At 39.8% G+C, this 15,405-nt stretch overlaps 1 protein-coding gene across 1 annotated transcript; it reads right to left on the bottom strand.

The window, feature by feature from the left end:
* Positions 1 to 1,590: 1,590 nt before the first annotated feature.
* On the bottom strand, positions 1,591 to 10,391 carry cd34 (CD34 molecule). Its single transcript, XM_022761390.1, has 7 exons — positions 10,259 to 10,391; positions 9,264 to 9,535; positions 8,404 to 8,508; positions 6,604 to 6,724; positions 5,946 to 5,998; positions 4,779 to 4,928; positions 1,591 to 3,244 (listed from the first exon to the last, which is right to left on the bottom strand). The coding sequence occupies exons 1-7, from the start codon at positions 10,389 to 10,391 to the stop codon at positions 3,056 to 3,058; spliced, it is 1,023 nt and encodes a 340-aa protein (XP_022617111.1). The 3' UTR covers positions 1,591 to 3,055.
* Positions 10,392 to 15,405: the final 5,014 nt, after the last annotated feature.

Genomic DNA, 15,405 nt, shown 5'->3' with positions numbered 1-15,405 from the left:
TCTTTCTGGCCTCTAACCAATTCATTTTAAGAGGGACATAAATATCCCTTCCAAAGAAGGCACCGAGGACCACCTTGAAGAGACCTGTGAGAATGAGAAACCTGATAGCACTTTTCTTCATGTTGACTTGATGTTGAGGTTCCCTTCTGTGGATATTATGTCATCCTATCAAGGATCTTTAGGGCTCTTGAAGGAGCAGCAAGCACCCATTCAGAGTGTATCCCAGGCTGTTATGAAAATACACAGCAAAGCATACACAGGCGTAATGATACAAATTGAGGGCATTCAACTGTTCACAACTTAGGCTGAATGGGAAGTATCAACTGAAGGTTGTCTTTATTTTGTTGCCAAAACATTATGCCATTCCCAAACTTCTGTCCTACCCATTTAGACCAGATAATGATTATGACACAAAACTCTAACATTGTGTATTTTTCTTCCACTCTGCATGTGAAATCTTGGAATCTTTTACTTGCTCAGAAATTTTTATTCCTATACATGATGCACAGGGCTTATTAATTGGATTGGTATTGGTGTTGAGACTGGCCTTATTTCTGGTCTCAATCAGACATGACCAATCTGCATTAAATTCTTGTCACTGAGGTTATAAAATTGGTTCTTTACAATTCTATAAACTTCAGACAATATAATTAAGTTTTGCACAAGCTTCAAAATAATGTATGAACATAGAGCTCCTGAAATCGACAAATATTTAAAATTGTTGTTGTTGTTGGGTTTGTCTCCTCCCTCTAATGTACACGCAACTCAGGAATGACCATTACTGCAATGGCTTCATTGAAGCACATTTCTAATGGTGTGTTGAATAAAAGATTTGCTTTTTCACTATGAACATTCAAACTACAGTGTTTAGCACTGCAGGCGATTTTCTGCTCTGTCTTAGTCAAAACATTGATTTGCATTTCAATAGAAACTGAATTTCAAGACTTTGTGTAATCTAACCATGTAATCATAGAATTTTCTTGTACGAGTGTTAAATTCCATTATTCTTTGAAATCTTTGACATTCACTTCATTTAAGACAAGAACCTTGTATTAAAAGTGATAATCAAGTTCAAGTGTCTATTTTAAAACATGCTCATTTAATTTGTCATTGCCTTGGGTGGAGATAAAATCATGAATAGTTTGCTTGCAGTAAGTCACATTTTAGTTAATCAGTTTTCGAGGATCAAGAGACTGCTGCTTTGCATGAAAGGATGTGTTTGCTGAAGTTTTTAACAGTTTAAAGGAGCTTTATAGACAGTCTGTTTTAGTGGTCATTTAGTACTTAACAGCTGGATGTTTAGATGATGGGTTAGGGTTAACTTTAGGAGACCACAGATCTTAGATATACAGTATAAATATATATATATGTTTATAATCCTAAACTTACCATCCAGAGCTGTACCCTCGTGTGAATCCACTTAAAGCTTACTTATGCAAGAGACAGTTGCATTTGCATGCTAGTGCTTAAGTGCTCAGTTCGTTATTCCCTTCAGAGAGGCGTGTGTGTGTGTGTGTGTGTGTGTGTGTGTGTGTGTGTGTGTGTGTGTGTATGCCACGGATTGCTTTCCTGAGTAAAGCTATGGATTTAATAACGTCGAAAATATCTATGTGTTTCAAACATTTAAATGTTTCTGTTCTTAAACCAACCAAGCACAACAGAGAAGTAAGCTGAAGACAACCCAGGAAGATATTGTCAACAATCACAGTTTATGAATCAGGCACAGATACTACAGAGAAAATAGGCTTATTTACACATGCAGTACATTATGAAAGCAGCCAGTTGTTCAAGAGAGAAGCTAAAAATTGTTAGAAATTGTGATCCACTGATGTAATTTTTTTTATATCAACAAGGAAATAAAGGCAGTCTTTGGAATGCTGAACGTGCCACATGTTGTGTTGGAATTTCATGGTAGAGATTTTATTTACCAGCCTTGAAACTTGAAAACTCCCAGTCTATTTTAATAAAAATGCTTCTGGACTTCACCATCCCCAAAGACAGTGGAAACAATAGGAAAAATTTGAAGTTGCTTTAAAAAAAAAAACAAAAAAAACTGTACACTTATGTCATTATGAAAATCACTGCACACAACACAAAAACCTTTCCTAATTAAACTTTGACCAAAGGTCAGTAGTTATCAAGGTTTAGTTGTTCATTATGTTATCAGTATAAAGCACTGCGGCCACATCTGACATTTTCACATTATGAATAGCTCGGTAGCATTATTTGATTCTTCAGTAAAACCAAAGATCATGCTTGCTGCTTGCTATCTAACTATTTTTGTATGTTGCTAATACTGGTTTCTATTGGTTTTCTACGACAGATGTTAGCACTGGTAAGATTTTTATTACAGTTTGACAATTTATGAGAAATATAGCCAACTTTCAATAAATTCAAACTTGGGTATCTCTTATTTTTCACTTATTTTTGCCCATCTCACACTTTATAGGTCTAACGAAGTTAAGGCAAATAGTAAGGTTACAAAAAGAAAACTTTTCCTGAATCACATAGAGAAAAAACAATCAAGCAGTGAGCATCAGTCCTTTTTACAACAGCACAGAAACTGGTCTCCTTTCACCTGCCTAGCTTTATTGGTTTCATTGCCCCACAGATGTGGATTGAAATAATAGATCATTCTCTGCTTCTTCGTCATGGATCAACAGCACATATTTGGCATTATTTTGGTGATTCTACAATGATTTCTACTAGACTGAAGTGAGGGCAGCTAACAAATCCCAGTCAGGGCCCTGCTGATCAGTCTCAGTCCCAAACACAGCGTCTGTAGTCTCCTCTTGACACCAGCAAAGGCCAGTCATCCCAAGCTTTTCACATTACAGGCATTGTCATTATCATCATCATAGTGATGAGCTTCATCATTGTCGTCATCATTGTCCCGGAAGGAGAAGAGGAGAGTAGGAGGGGAGATGAATCTATTTGGTGGATTCATGTTTAGTTTGTCTCAGTGTGTGGACAGTCTTTGAGGCAGCAGAGGGGCTTGTGGATTGTGTGTCCCAGTGGGTGATGGTTAGAAGAGGAGGTGGGTGGGTGTCATGATTCACATTTCAGTGTCAGCCACAGGGGTCTGGGTCTGGGAGTGTCCGTTAGTGGTGGGGGCGGGGTTGGTCCCATTTTCTGGTGGAGACTCTCCATTGGCAGTGAGCTTGTCAAGGGGCTCCTGGGGCAGGGGGGCCACAGACACCAGTGTATTAGCTTGGTTCTCCTCATCCACCTGGAAAGACTCAGCCTAAGGAGAGTACAGAGGCATGACTTGAGAACAGAGTTTATGGAATTTAACACACTAGGTTTAAAGCAGACAAGTTACACTGTGCAAATATAACTTGCAAACAAGCAGGAAAGTGTGTGATTGAGAATGGATTTGTTTTTGTGGGTGGTGTTCAAAAATAAACAAATGCATTCTTCATGAATGAGGTTTATGGGTTTCAGCTGTGTGTGCACTCAGTAGGGTGTTGATAATTCTCGTATTTTTAAGAGGTTAACAATAGGTGAACAAGCTTGTTGTTTTACTTTCTATCTGCAGATATTAACCGTTTGTAAGTGACTTGGTGAGGTGCTCTGTCTGCCGGCAAGGACTTTGTGGATGATATTTAATGCTTATGACAGAAACTTATTGGCTGTGACAAGTAAACCATCGCGTGGGTGTGCCCCCATATGTAAACACTTTTAAATGATGTCATGAGCTGTACAGAAAAAATTGAAAACTAAAACCATCTGTAGAACCATCTGTTGAAGTTGAAACAGCTTCAGTGTTTCCCGCAGATTTTAAATGACTTTGTGACAAATAACTGAACAATATCTACAGTTTCATTGCTTCACACTGTGTCAAATAAATAACAACCCTCTCTGACTCAGGTTGGTCAGTGAGGATTGATCACATATTATAATTGGCCAGTGAACCCAGTTCCGGCACATGCAGGCAGCACACTGAATGACAGGAACACACATGGGGTGGTAAAGAGATTGACAGGAATGTTAAAAACTTTATGGATTTTTTGATGGTGCACCAGCTCACTGATGCAGCGGGATTTCTCCCGGTGCTCCCGATGGCCAGTTGACTATGACAGACAGACCTTTGTTGTTGTCAATGTGTTTGTGAGAAGGAGAGAGAGGGGCAAGCAGCAGCTGAGCGAAACAATGCACCACGCATAGCTCTATGATGAAATAAGAGTTTACCCATTTGAAATAGTAAAAAAATAAATAAATAAAAAAAATACAATCAAATTGTGGCAGGCTGCCACAAATAAATCAATGTATTGGAAACACTGAGCTTAATGCTGCTTTGAGTTAAGAGACATGGGAGTCCAGCATGTCCTCCTCGAGTCAGGAGTTGACCGGAGGCTAACCATACATTTAACCTCAAATCCATGTGTACTTTTATTTTCCAATTAAACAGTCACTGTGTAAAGTTTCAGCAGTGCGCTTAATTTTGTGGGGCCACATTATCTCAGGGTTCGGCCAACAAGGGATTGTTTTACGGCCAGCCCATAATGCTTTTCTTTACACACAAAGTAGCACTGAAGAGGGAAAAACAACATAGAAAGAAGATGAAGGTTCAGGTGGGTCTTTTAATATAACCAGGGTCTCTGTAAGTACACTTTCTGTAAGGGCTGACCTTGTGAGTCCATTTAAATTTAACTTAAACAAGATGATAATAATGGTGTCTATGATGTAATAATAATGTTACCATTGATGTTTAACAAAAACCGAATTTTCACTCACTTTGCATTAACTGTGTGAAATACCTCCTCTAATCTACTCACCAGTCTGACTCCTTTTGAGTTCTTGCGGTGGGTCTTGAGGTAATAACCAGCTACCAGCAGTGCAGCCAGCAACAGGCCAGTTAGTAGCAAGGTAACCAGTACCAACTTAGAGTTCTTTCCCCAGCGAGGAACAGCTTCCTCCACATCAGTCTGAAACCAATATTGACAACAAAATAACGATCGTCAAATGGTCACGTTGTGTGCCTAAACTAAATCAAAAACTATAGTGCAAGCAAGCTGTACAAACTGAAGCTGACACATGTGGACTCTGTTCAGACCTGGGAGAGACATGTGGAGTCGCATTTTAATGTGTGAACTGACTTATATAGAGCTGTCCACTCTGAGATGAGATCTCGGTTACCTATGACACATGTTAATGCCAGGTCTGAACAGGGCCATGAAGGTATTAGATTCAGTGCAGATGTGTTTTGACACCTTCATAATCCGGTTATTACTGTCTCATCTATCTTAACTGAAAGTGAGCAAAAACAACTCCACCCAAAAGGCTCTGAAGACGTACTGTACCCACAGAATTGGTAGTATTTCCTCTTGCTTTAAGGCAGCGACAAAAATATGCCAATGTGCAGACTGTAGACAGTATAATAAAGAGAGACTGTTTGCCTGAAAAACTGGTAAATAAGGTTGTGCGGTGTACGGTGGAGTAAGGAGGGAAATGCAGTGTACGTCAAATACAGAGACAGACAGACACACCCATAACCCGAGATTGTCCCCTAGGTACTAGAAAAAATGTTTTGCAGCTGACAAATGGATTGTTTGTGGGATTTTTGTTTGTCACACAAACTGTCATCCTGGCAGCTTGAAGCCTTTGGATAACTCCGGGAGTGTTTTTCTTCTGCCTAGTGTATTTTCCCATCTAGTTCGATTATGAGTCAACCAGCAAATAGAAGGTGGCTGAGTCTAGTGGATATACCTTTTTGCCATAGTCTGTGTATTTTATGGGACCTTTATTGTGCTTGGTATGATTTACCATTTTGGCTGGATAAGACATTGAGTCAATGCCCATAGAAAAGTCAAAACCTCAGTGCTCTTGGAGAATAATCGCAATCACGTTTATTTTTATTATATTTACAAATACTATAAGTGGGACAGATAAATATACATGTGTAGATTGTACATTTCTACAATAAAATATAAGTGGTACTTTACCTTATCTTTGATGTTGTCATTGTTGAACTTGTTAGCCATGCCTGCAACATCAGCTGCAAATTAAAAAACAAAAGTTTTTCCAGTTATAGTAGGCTACATTTTTATTCACAGAGAAGTGGAGTTGGAGATGCAACTTAACTAAAACCATAACTCCCAGGTGAAATTTTATTCGCCAAGAGCTGTCTCCAGCAACGGAAAGCAACACCAATGTTAACTTGTTTTGTGTCTATTTTACTTTCTAAGTTATTTTTCTCTACTGACCTTTCTCTACTGCTAACCAGCTAGTCATTTTCCAATTCTGCATCACTGTAGCGTCCAGACTTCCCTGAGGAAGTAGCGCTGCTCAGAGGGTGTATTATAACCTGTTGTCTTGTAAATGCAATGAAGCGCTTGGCAAAACTTCTAAGTAAATAACATTGGCTATGTAGCAATAGCAAAACTTAGAAATAGTTCCTTTAAAGCTAGGAGTAAAGAAGCTGATATTAATGTAGGTTTAGAGGGAACTAAAATTTCTACTTTGAGAAACCTAAAGACTTTAACAAGGGCTGCTCATCAGAGGATAAAAACTCTGACTATCATTTGAAAGCTTAGGGGTGTAGCAATATGTTTTGTCAGTATTGTTTTTAGTCATGTTAATTACCACAAGTAAAGTACTGACCTTCAACATACTTTCCGGACACAATGATTTCATCAGAGTTGTCTGCCTGGTAGATCTCTAGTTTACAGTCTTCACCACACAGCTCCTGCAGAACACTTTCAATCTTCACTTTGGTGTCTTCCTGCAAGGAGAAAATTTAAGGTAATTAGTAGTGAAAACATTTTAATTTCAACATAGGAATGGTGTCATTTATCAAATTCTAAATTACACATTGCACAATGTGACATTCATTTCTAATCCCAAATCTGTAGCTCTAAACCGGACATACTAAACCTTCAATACTGCCTTGAATCTTCCACTCCTCTAATCCCTCCCTCTCTTTCTTCAACTTGCATGACCTTTTCCTTGATTTAATCTGATCCAAGCGTCTGCCACACTGTAGAGACCCTTGATCCCAGCTAAGGAGTGGACAGCAGAATTTCTTACAAGACCGTGTAGGTCAGGACACAGTGACCCCTGTCTGGTAATCTTTGCCTGAAGAAGCTCTCTGTGTTTTTTAAGGCATTGTGACATTTGCTGTTGGTAATTTTGCTGCAGCAGCACCAAAATTGCATAAATTGAGACACTAGATGAACCTAGACCTGCTTTATTTACTATCATCCTATCTATCATCCTTTCATACAGTATCTCAGATCAAAATACCAAACACCATTACTCAAATATCCCCCTTTAGTTGTCCAGATTTAACAATGTTACATTACATAATAACGTGTTTAAGAGACATTTAGATAGCCTGCTTTACAGGCAAATAGGATGGCAGTTTAAACCAATTTAGGTTAAACCATGATTTCTTTAAAATGACATTGCAACAAGCATCAAACCTGGTTTCAAACAGAATTCATTTTGGATCTCAGTTTAGTTATCTCTAAATCTGTATTAGCATTATAGTTTAATTGCCAAAACCTTAACTTTACACAGAGTTTATAAGAGTTAAATTTGCAAAAATGGCTGCCCAAACTATTGAGTTCTTCCAGGCAGATTTTATGGTAATTTCGGGCTTGTTGAGTATGGTTGATGTCTTTGTCTGAGTACACCAGGACCTCTCTGATGTATATTTTGCAGCTTACAGCTGTTTATGCATCGTATAAAGGTTAAATAATGCATTTACTGCTTAGACTATGAGAGGTGTAGCAAGCTGAAATCACTTCTAGTGGGTTCAGGCCTCAAAGCCGTGGTACCTGTTGACCTCAAAGCTGTTATCCTGGGAGGCTGAAGAATCTGTGGTTCTGAACACAAACACACACACACCCACCCACACGGTTGCTTCAGGCCTCCATACATTACACATTCTACAGCAGCAGTGAGCCCACCCACTGTGCTCCCTTCCCTCTGCCCTCACAACTCAATCTATGCCCTGGCTGAGATGCAGCAGAAATCTTTTGGATTTTCCTTCTCATAAAAGAAGTAGACATTAAAAAGCATGGACACAGTTTTTCTCTAGCTTCACAGATTTATAGGCAGCTGTCACCGCCTCTTAAACAGGGAAGAATTTCCTACTGTGCTCATGTTTAGCAATCTGACAGCCAACTTGCCTGGCATCAAAACAAAGCTGCAGACTATTTTCCTTTCCAGCACTGTTTGTTTTTTTTTTTTGTGTGTGTAAGTGTGTATGTGCATCAATATTTTGACCTCCTGCAGGGTCATATGGCCCCTGCAAGAGTCTATGCTGCCCTCTTTGCATCTCGGCAAAACCACTAAAATTTAAGCCTTTTCTTTCTGTTCTGTCTCACAAACATTTTTTAAATTCTTTATGAGCAGATACATAAGAAACAGACAGAAGGAGATGTTTTTTGAACTTACACAGCTGGAAGTGGCTTTGAGTTTCAGACTGACAGCGTTTTTGTCCTGGACCGTCTCTTTGGGGACACAGACAACATCATCCTGTGGCACTGGCACGGGCACTGGCTGCAGAGAGAAACCAAAACTCTGTAATTCTTCTCACCATTAGGATCAGGACTGCTGTATGGCGTCGGCATCGGCCAAAATTATACTTGAGTTATTAGGTTTGTGGTCAGTGCCTTTTAACATGCTGCAATACACAGAATGTTACTGGTGGACATTTTGATCTCAATACTTCTGACTTCTTCCTCTATTATACAGATATTTTTTTAATTTATGTTTTGATTCTATTTAAAACGATCAAGGAGAAAATCCAAATGTATACCTACAGCACAGCATACTCGGGTGGATAATAAACTTGTTTGACCATCTCAGAAAAACTAAAGGAAGTCAAAGAGTCCCACTAGTTGTGCGATTGAGTATCTGCGAATCATACAATACAAATTTGTGTCCAAATTTTGTCTGGAAGGACAGCATTTGTAAAAAAGAGCAAACAAAAGGTGGCCCGTGAAGACGCAGTTCTCATTAATATGAAAATGCACCCTCATTTTCTTATGCAAAAAGTAGTACCACTCTTCATTTTCTACTTAAAGAACAATCATTTGCAAATATGTCACGTGTTTGCGTCTTTTGAAACATTTGAAAATATGATGCACAAAAAAAGTTTTTGCATCCAAAAATGCAAGTAAACAAATATTAATTGATGCTGATTCAGTATAAATTCTTGCATCTGACTGTTATTCTGAGCTCTGTATTTAAAATAACTGACATCACTTTATGACAGACTAAGCAATCTGAAGGACTACTTTATATCATCTTACCACTGGCTTGTTCCTGGGGCCATCGCCTCTGGAAGGCATAGGTGCTGGGGTTTCTGCTTCCACTATGAGGGGTATGACGCTATGTGCCACAACTGTGAACTGAGTTCCCTCTTCAGCTGCCTCCTCTGGAGCTGCAGGGCTGCTGTCTTCATTGTGTACGTCTCCTGTCTCTTCTGTTTCCTCTGTAGCTGTTGCTGCTGTAGTCTGTTCATGCGGTTCTACAGATTCCATAGTAGGGAAAACCAATGTTTGTTCCTGTGGATCCTCTGGCTCTGAAAAAGCAATTTATCTTAAATGTTTAGTTTGTTAGATATGAAAACAGCACACAACTTTCAGGTGTTAGCAACAGTAGAATATGTATTTTGGGGTTTGATTTCAAAGTTGATGTGGACACATGGGTAGGCTGTGTTTTCAGGGAATGCTTTGAGGTTGTTGTACACTTTATTCTGAAAAGTGATTTTCATCAATCCAGCCAAAATAAGGTGATGAGCACAAACAATTTGTGCAACCCAGGGCCTTAGTAACACTTAAAATGTTGATATTCTGGATTGTATGTTAATGAGATCAAATTTATGAGGCTGATCTGGTGCAGTACTGCTTATCTAGGACTTGTATGTAGATTTGTTTCCACCTCCTCTGTTGATGTTGCTCTAGCCTGTCTTTGCATTTGTTCATACAACCTTTATAATGTTGGATCAATCGAATGTTATAGTGCTATTGAAACATGAACTGCTCTAGGGGAACATAGTTGAGTTTGGCTACATTAACAGAGGAAGGGCCTGAGGTTTTAATGCATGAACTCTGTTAGTTAATTCACTCACCCCAAATGCATTTTAATTAACGTACATAGTCTGACTGTCAAACAAGTTGATATTTTTGCAACAAGTTGCTTAATTTTTACCCTTTGAATCAGTCCCATCAGTGCAGCTCTTTGCACTGACAAATCAAGCCACAGCGTAAACCTATGAAATATTTTTATAGTCAGTGTTTCTTACCAGGAGCTTCAGTTGTCTTTGGAATCATGTCTCCTCGTACATATGCATCTGTCTCCACAGATGTTGCAGTTGCTGTGACAACTTCCTCATCCTGTGCCACGACTCCTGCTGTAAAACCAGAATAAGGCCCCATGTCACTTTGTTTATAAACCAGGTAAAAGTTCTCATTGATATTGTCTAATTCTAGATGCAATAGCATACAATTAAAACAGTGGCAATGAGTTAAAATCATTTTAAGATATTGGTCAAATGATCCATCTCAAACCAACAAAGTTACTTATGTTTTACAAAGCTTAGTGACAGTATAACTCTTATCGGTTTTGTCAGCATCTGAATTTATGGATGTGCTGTGCAGTAGGACATTACAACAACTCTCACAATATGAACTCAAATCGATGAATCTGTGCAACGCTGTGGAACTGTCTATAATTAAGAAGCCATTGGTGGACTAATTCCTCTGCACAGCATGAGCAAATAAACCACCCTTCAGTACGAGACCTGAGCCAGCCAAAAGCTCTGACCTCATGCTCACTCCCACTGGGACAAATGAGCTTCTCAGGGAAATCAGTTGTCCTATGGCAAACATGCTGTGAGCTACACACTGGACACTGGACTTGTGCAATATAGTTTACAATGTTTGTTATGATAAAAACGTGCTGTGGAGCAGAGTGGTTCAGTTCGAACTAGATAGACTGACGAACTGTCAATCAAATCAAAGAGTTCTGTTTAGTTTTTAACTGCTTTATGAAATTGTCTGTTTGCAGCGCTGGTTTACTTTTTCTAAGCCTATGCTACAAACCCCACTGGCATTAAAGATGTGTTGAATTAATATGCATTATGTTGGCAATTTGATCAGGTCAGCAGTACTAACAGTTGGACTTCCAATGTATATGGCCTTCAGCAAAAATGAATACATTTATGCTTTCAAAGCTGCACAAGGCAACTTTGCCATTTTACATGCTTCAAATAATGGCGAGACATGAATTTATAAACATTTTCATAATCGGCATCTAGCAATGTTAGTAAATTACACACAGCAAGGTCAGATTTACCAAAGTGGACAATTTGTGATCACTCTATCGTAACAGATCAACAGAAGAAAAATGTCTAATAGTGAGCTCTGTTTTCTCTGGATGGAGCTGATGTTTTAGAGAGCAGTTTTTCATTTTGTATTTTGTTTCTGTTTTAATTCATCACTGTTTGAAGGCAAAGAAGTGTTCATACCCAACACCAGATTGTCCTAGGGATCTGTTGCGTCTTAGGGAAAAAAGACATGTTCTTGTTAAGCTGATAAGAATTGTGACTTTTAGAAAGGTGTCATTCCTAGAGGTTGTTTTAAGTCCAGCTCCGCAGAAGAATCATGAGGTATTTTCCCACATCTCATTATCGTTCTGCAGGAGTGATTTAATAAAGTTGTAATGTGAGGTAGCTCAGATGGACTGCAGTTTTCACCAGTGTGCTGTCTTAATGTCAATTATCACCTTAACACATGAACTCATACAGTGGTTGAGAGCTCTTCTGTGGGCTCACTGTAGGATTTCTGCGTCCCTAGAGGCTTCTGCAGTGCTGGAAGATTGGGTAATAGATCTTATTGCAGTGGATAACTGAAGCTGTCTTATCCATTGATCACATCATGAAGTCATTTACTTTGAAATGCAATCTCCCTCACTCTGAGTTTTTTTTTTTTTTTCAAAAGATCCTGTGGGTACAGTGACTCACTTAAGGTTGGGCATGAATAGGATATACAAAATAAGTTTCTGAAATAAATTAATGCTAGCGGAATGATTTTCCATCAACCCTGTTAAACCGTTGAATGCCCTGATTAAATGTGCTACTGAAAGGTGCCAGGTAATGATGCCTTTGAAAACATCACTTTTTCCAAATTTTTGAATTATGTAATGGGCTATTGTACCATTTTCCATTTTCAGGGAGCCTCATGACTTTGGGGAAGGAGTCCTCGATAAATTGCAATACTACATCAAAGTCTTGATAGGGGTTTTCTAGTCAGGTTCTTTCAGTTGTAAATGTTTTGTAATAACCTGGATAACTTTCAGTGCATGATTCTCTGTGCTAATTTATAAAATATGCCACCACACCCTGCAGTCACAGAACTAATGGACCTCGGGTCATTATTGCTGTAAATTGCTCAGGTCAAATTGCAATCGTAGGATCCAGAAGTCGAACCAGAATAACCAGAATGCATTCCCCTTACCCAGATCTCCCTCTCTCGCTCTAACAACAACAGCATTACCTCATTCTCAAAACATTCCCATAATGCCTTACCTCTGCAGATCTCATTACCTCTCTTTCTCTCACTTTCTCATTCCTCGCTGGTTGTCAGATTACACTTGTTTTTTAGTTTTTTAATTGCAGTGTGCTGCAACAAAATGTTTGACTTTGTTTTGAGTTTGCACATTTGTGATTATTTCCAATAAATTGTTGCCACGTTTTTATGATTTAATAGTTGTGTAAAATCCAAAAAACGTCTGCTCATGCTACACTCCTACTACACTCCTACTACTGATATTAAAATGCCATCTTAATGTAGTATAGTACACACCAGTTACAAGAAGAGATTACCTGCTCCTGTAGGACAGACCAAAATGATCACTTAATTCATGCTACAGGCCGTTTAAATGTTTCTAAGGATCTTGGCAAAATGGTGAAAACTCGGTGTCATTGGAACATTCCTGTAATGTTGGCTATACTCTCTTGTCTTCTAGTGGCCGGCTCACTGTCTCAAGTCACTTCTTGAGGTTTCCACACATGGGGCACATATATTCAAACAATGGTGACACTGTGACACAAGTGCACTGACTTCCTCAGATAAATCAATGTGACAGACAGGTGCCACAAGTACTGAGTAAACGCTGTGTGTGCTGTGCTAGCAGGTGGGGCCGTAATCTCCAAGGAGGTCTTCAAGCATGCTTAGTGTTAGCAACTGTCCATTGCAGCTGTCTGTCATACAGCATTTATGCAAGGGAAAAAAATCTTCTACACCTTCTGAGAGTCTCAATTGAATGGGAAAATACAGTCGCTGCCCTACCCATGTCAAGTCTATAATAGCTCAGTTGTAGACATGCTCAAGTTTCACTATGGAGCCAGAATGTTGCCAAATTTAGTGCCAGATCTCAGTCCGCTTGGTGTCTCTAGTTTACCATCAGGAGCGTTGGAGTGTGGACGTGGACCAGCAGCAGGTCAAGGACTCCCTAACCTTGTCTTTTTTAGACTCCTTCCCCACCATGTAGCCTACAGCTGCCATCCCTCCTCCATCTCCGGGTGGTCTGTTTGTTTATTTTACTGGAAAGGACGAGGTTCACAGTTGGTGAGATGGTCAGGCATAAATCAGGTTTTCTCATACAAATGTGACACACAGGAGTGGCAGAGTGCAGAGGCTAAAATGTGAAATGTAATGTGAAATGTAAACTCTGTGATCACTTTCTGTCATTCTGTGAGTTGTAGCAGACGAGATGGTCAAACCTTTGTCAGTGGTGTTGTAAAATAAAAAGTCTAAGGATACACACACTGTTGCTGATTGCTATGTTTAGTTTTGAGTAACAGTCTCTGATAGAACATTTGTTTGAAATATTGTGGTGAGTTACTGGTAGGGACTTTGTTATTCCTCTAGAACTATAATAGCACTGGTAATATTTAGAGCAGTTTCCCCATTTACACAGCATATTTTTGAGTTTGGAGTATTAAGGGTGGATTTTAAATCTCTACTGTAAAAGGCAGCTGCGTTTTAATAGTCTTGTGCTAATGATGTCATGGCACTTCATACCTATTTGTAAAGCTTGCCTGTTAATTTTCCTAAAGCTTCAGACACCGCTGACACAGCCAGTCAACTCTATCCAGCATCTGACCCACCATCACTCATTTCACACAAACTATCCTGACAGACCAGAGCCCAGATGGAATGAATCATCTGCATATAATTGCCTCTCATGACCAACATTCACAGAAACAGCATGATCTGAGTGACTGTCTTTTATTGTTTTGTTTTGATTGTCCTGGTTCAACGCGGAGTTCCTCTGAATAAACTGTACCTTCACGCTGTAATTAATGTGGGGTCTCCGGTGTTCTCTGCAGCCCCCAGCACACTTCCTCACAGTGTGACCTCTGAACCCATCACTGCCTTCCTGTCCTCCACCCTCCACTTACTTACTCAACGGCAGCCACAGCTAACGGTGATTTTACTGTACAATTGCACTAATGCATACATATACACTTACATGTTCACAACCCTTGAGCCCTGCAGCATCACATATGTCCACCCAGACTTGTCTTTCATTCCTTCTCTTTATGTAATGGTTCCAAAGCGGCCAAAACATCAGTCATCGGTCGCGTGTCTTGCCATTATTGCACAAACACAATAAACCTAACCCAGTCATCCTAATCAGCCCTGACTCCATATGTTATACAGTGTGGGACTTGACTTCATTGCTGTCTTGAAGATTTTCCCACCAGATTGCTCTGAGTGACGGCTGTGGTCTGGGAATGCTCCACCCCACACCCCCCATCTCTTGGGACTCTGGATGGAGGAATGCAGCAGGCTTTGGAAGAAGCCTGCACTTCCACGCCTTCCTTCCTCCCAGCTCTCCCTGTATGCTAGCCCTCTCCCAGTCACGCATAGCTAATCCCAGGCATCTGTCAAGGTGAGATGCAGGCCCTCGCACCTCCCACACCGTATAGTGTAATATAAAACAACGCGCCAAGAGTCATATGCTAACAGCTCATTTCTCTCCCCATGGCCCCAGAAAGCTTTGCCTGCCTTCTGTCTCTTAGGCTTCATGGTGTATCTCATGGCTAAACATGCACAACTTCTGCATTAAGGCGCATGTGTTCATGACATAACTTTGCATTTGTGCTTCTTGTGCCTCTCTTAATGGCCTTAAGTCTGAAAACTCTACAAGTAGAGTACTTCATTTACTAAGTTTGTTCTACTTCTTCTAATGCATGCACCTATTCATCTGTATATGTAAAACATAAAACAGCTGTTGGATATTTTCACTGGGTAGACCCTCTAGTCCCAGCCTGGCTTCCAGAGACGCCGTGTGCTACATTTTCAGTAGAGACAAACCCTAAAAATATGGCCTTATATCTCTGGAGCCCCTGGCCTCTCCTTCCATCTGTTGAGAAAAACCCTG

Source organism: Seriola dumerili, unplaced genomic scaffold, assembly GCF_002260705.1.
Source record: "Seriola dumerili isolate Sdu_G_001 unplaced genomic scaffold, Sdu_1.0 BDQW01000409.1, whole genome shotgun sequence".
Classification (NCBI taxonomy): Eukaryota; Metazoa; Chordata; class Actinopteri; order Carangiformes; family Carangidae; genus Seriola; species Seriola dumerili.
The sequence above is the reverse complement of the archived record's forward strand: the minus strand, read 5'-3'. Positions and strand labels throughout refer to the sequence as shown.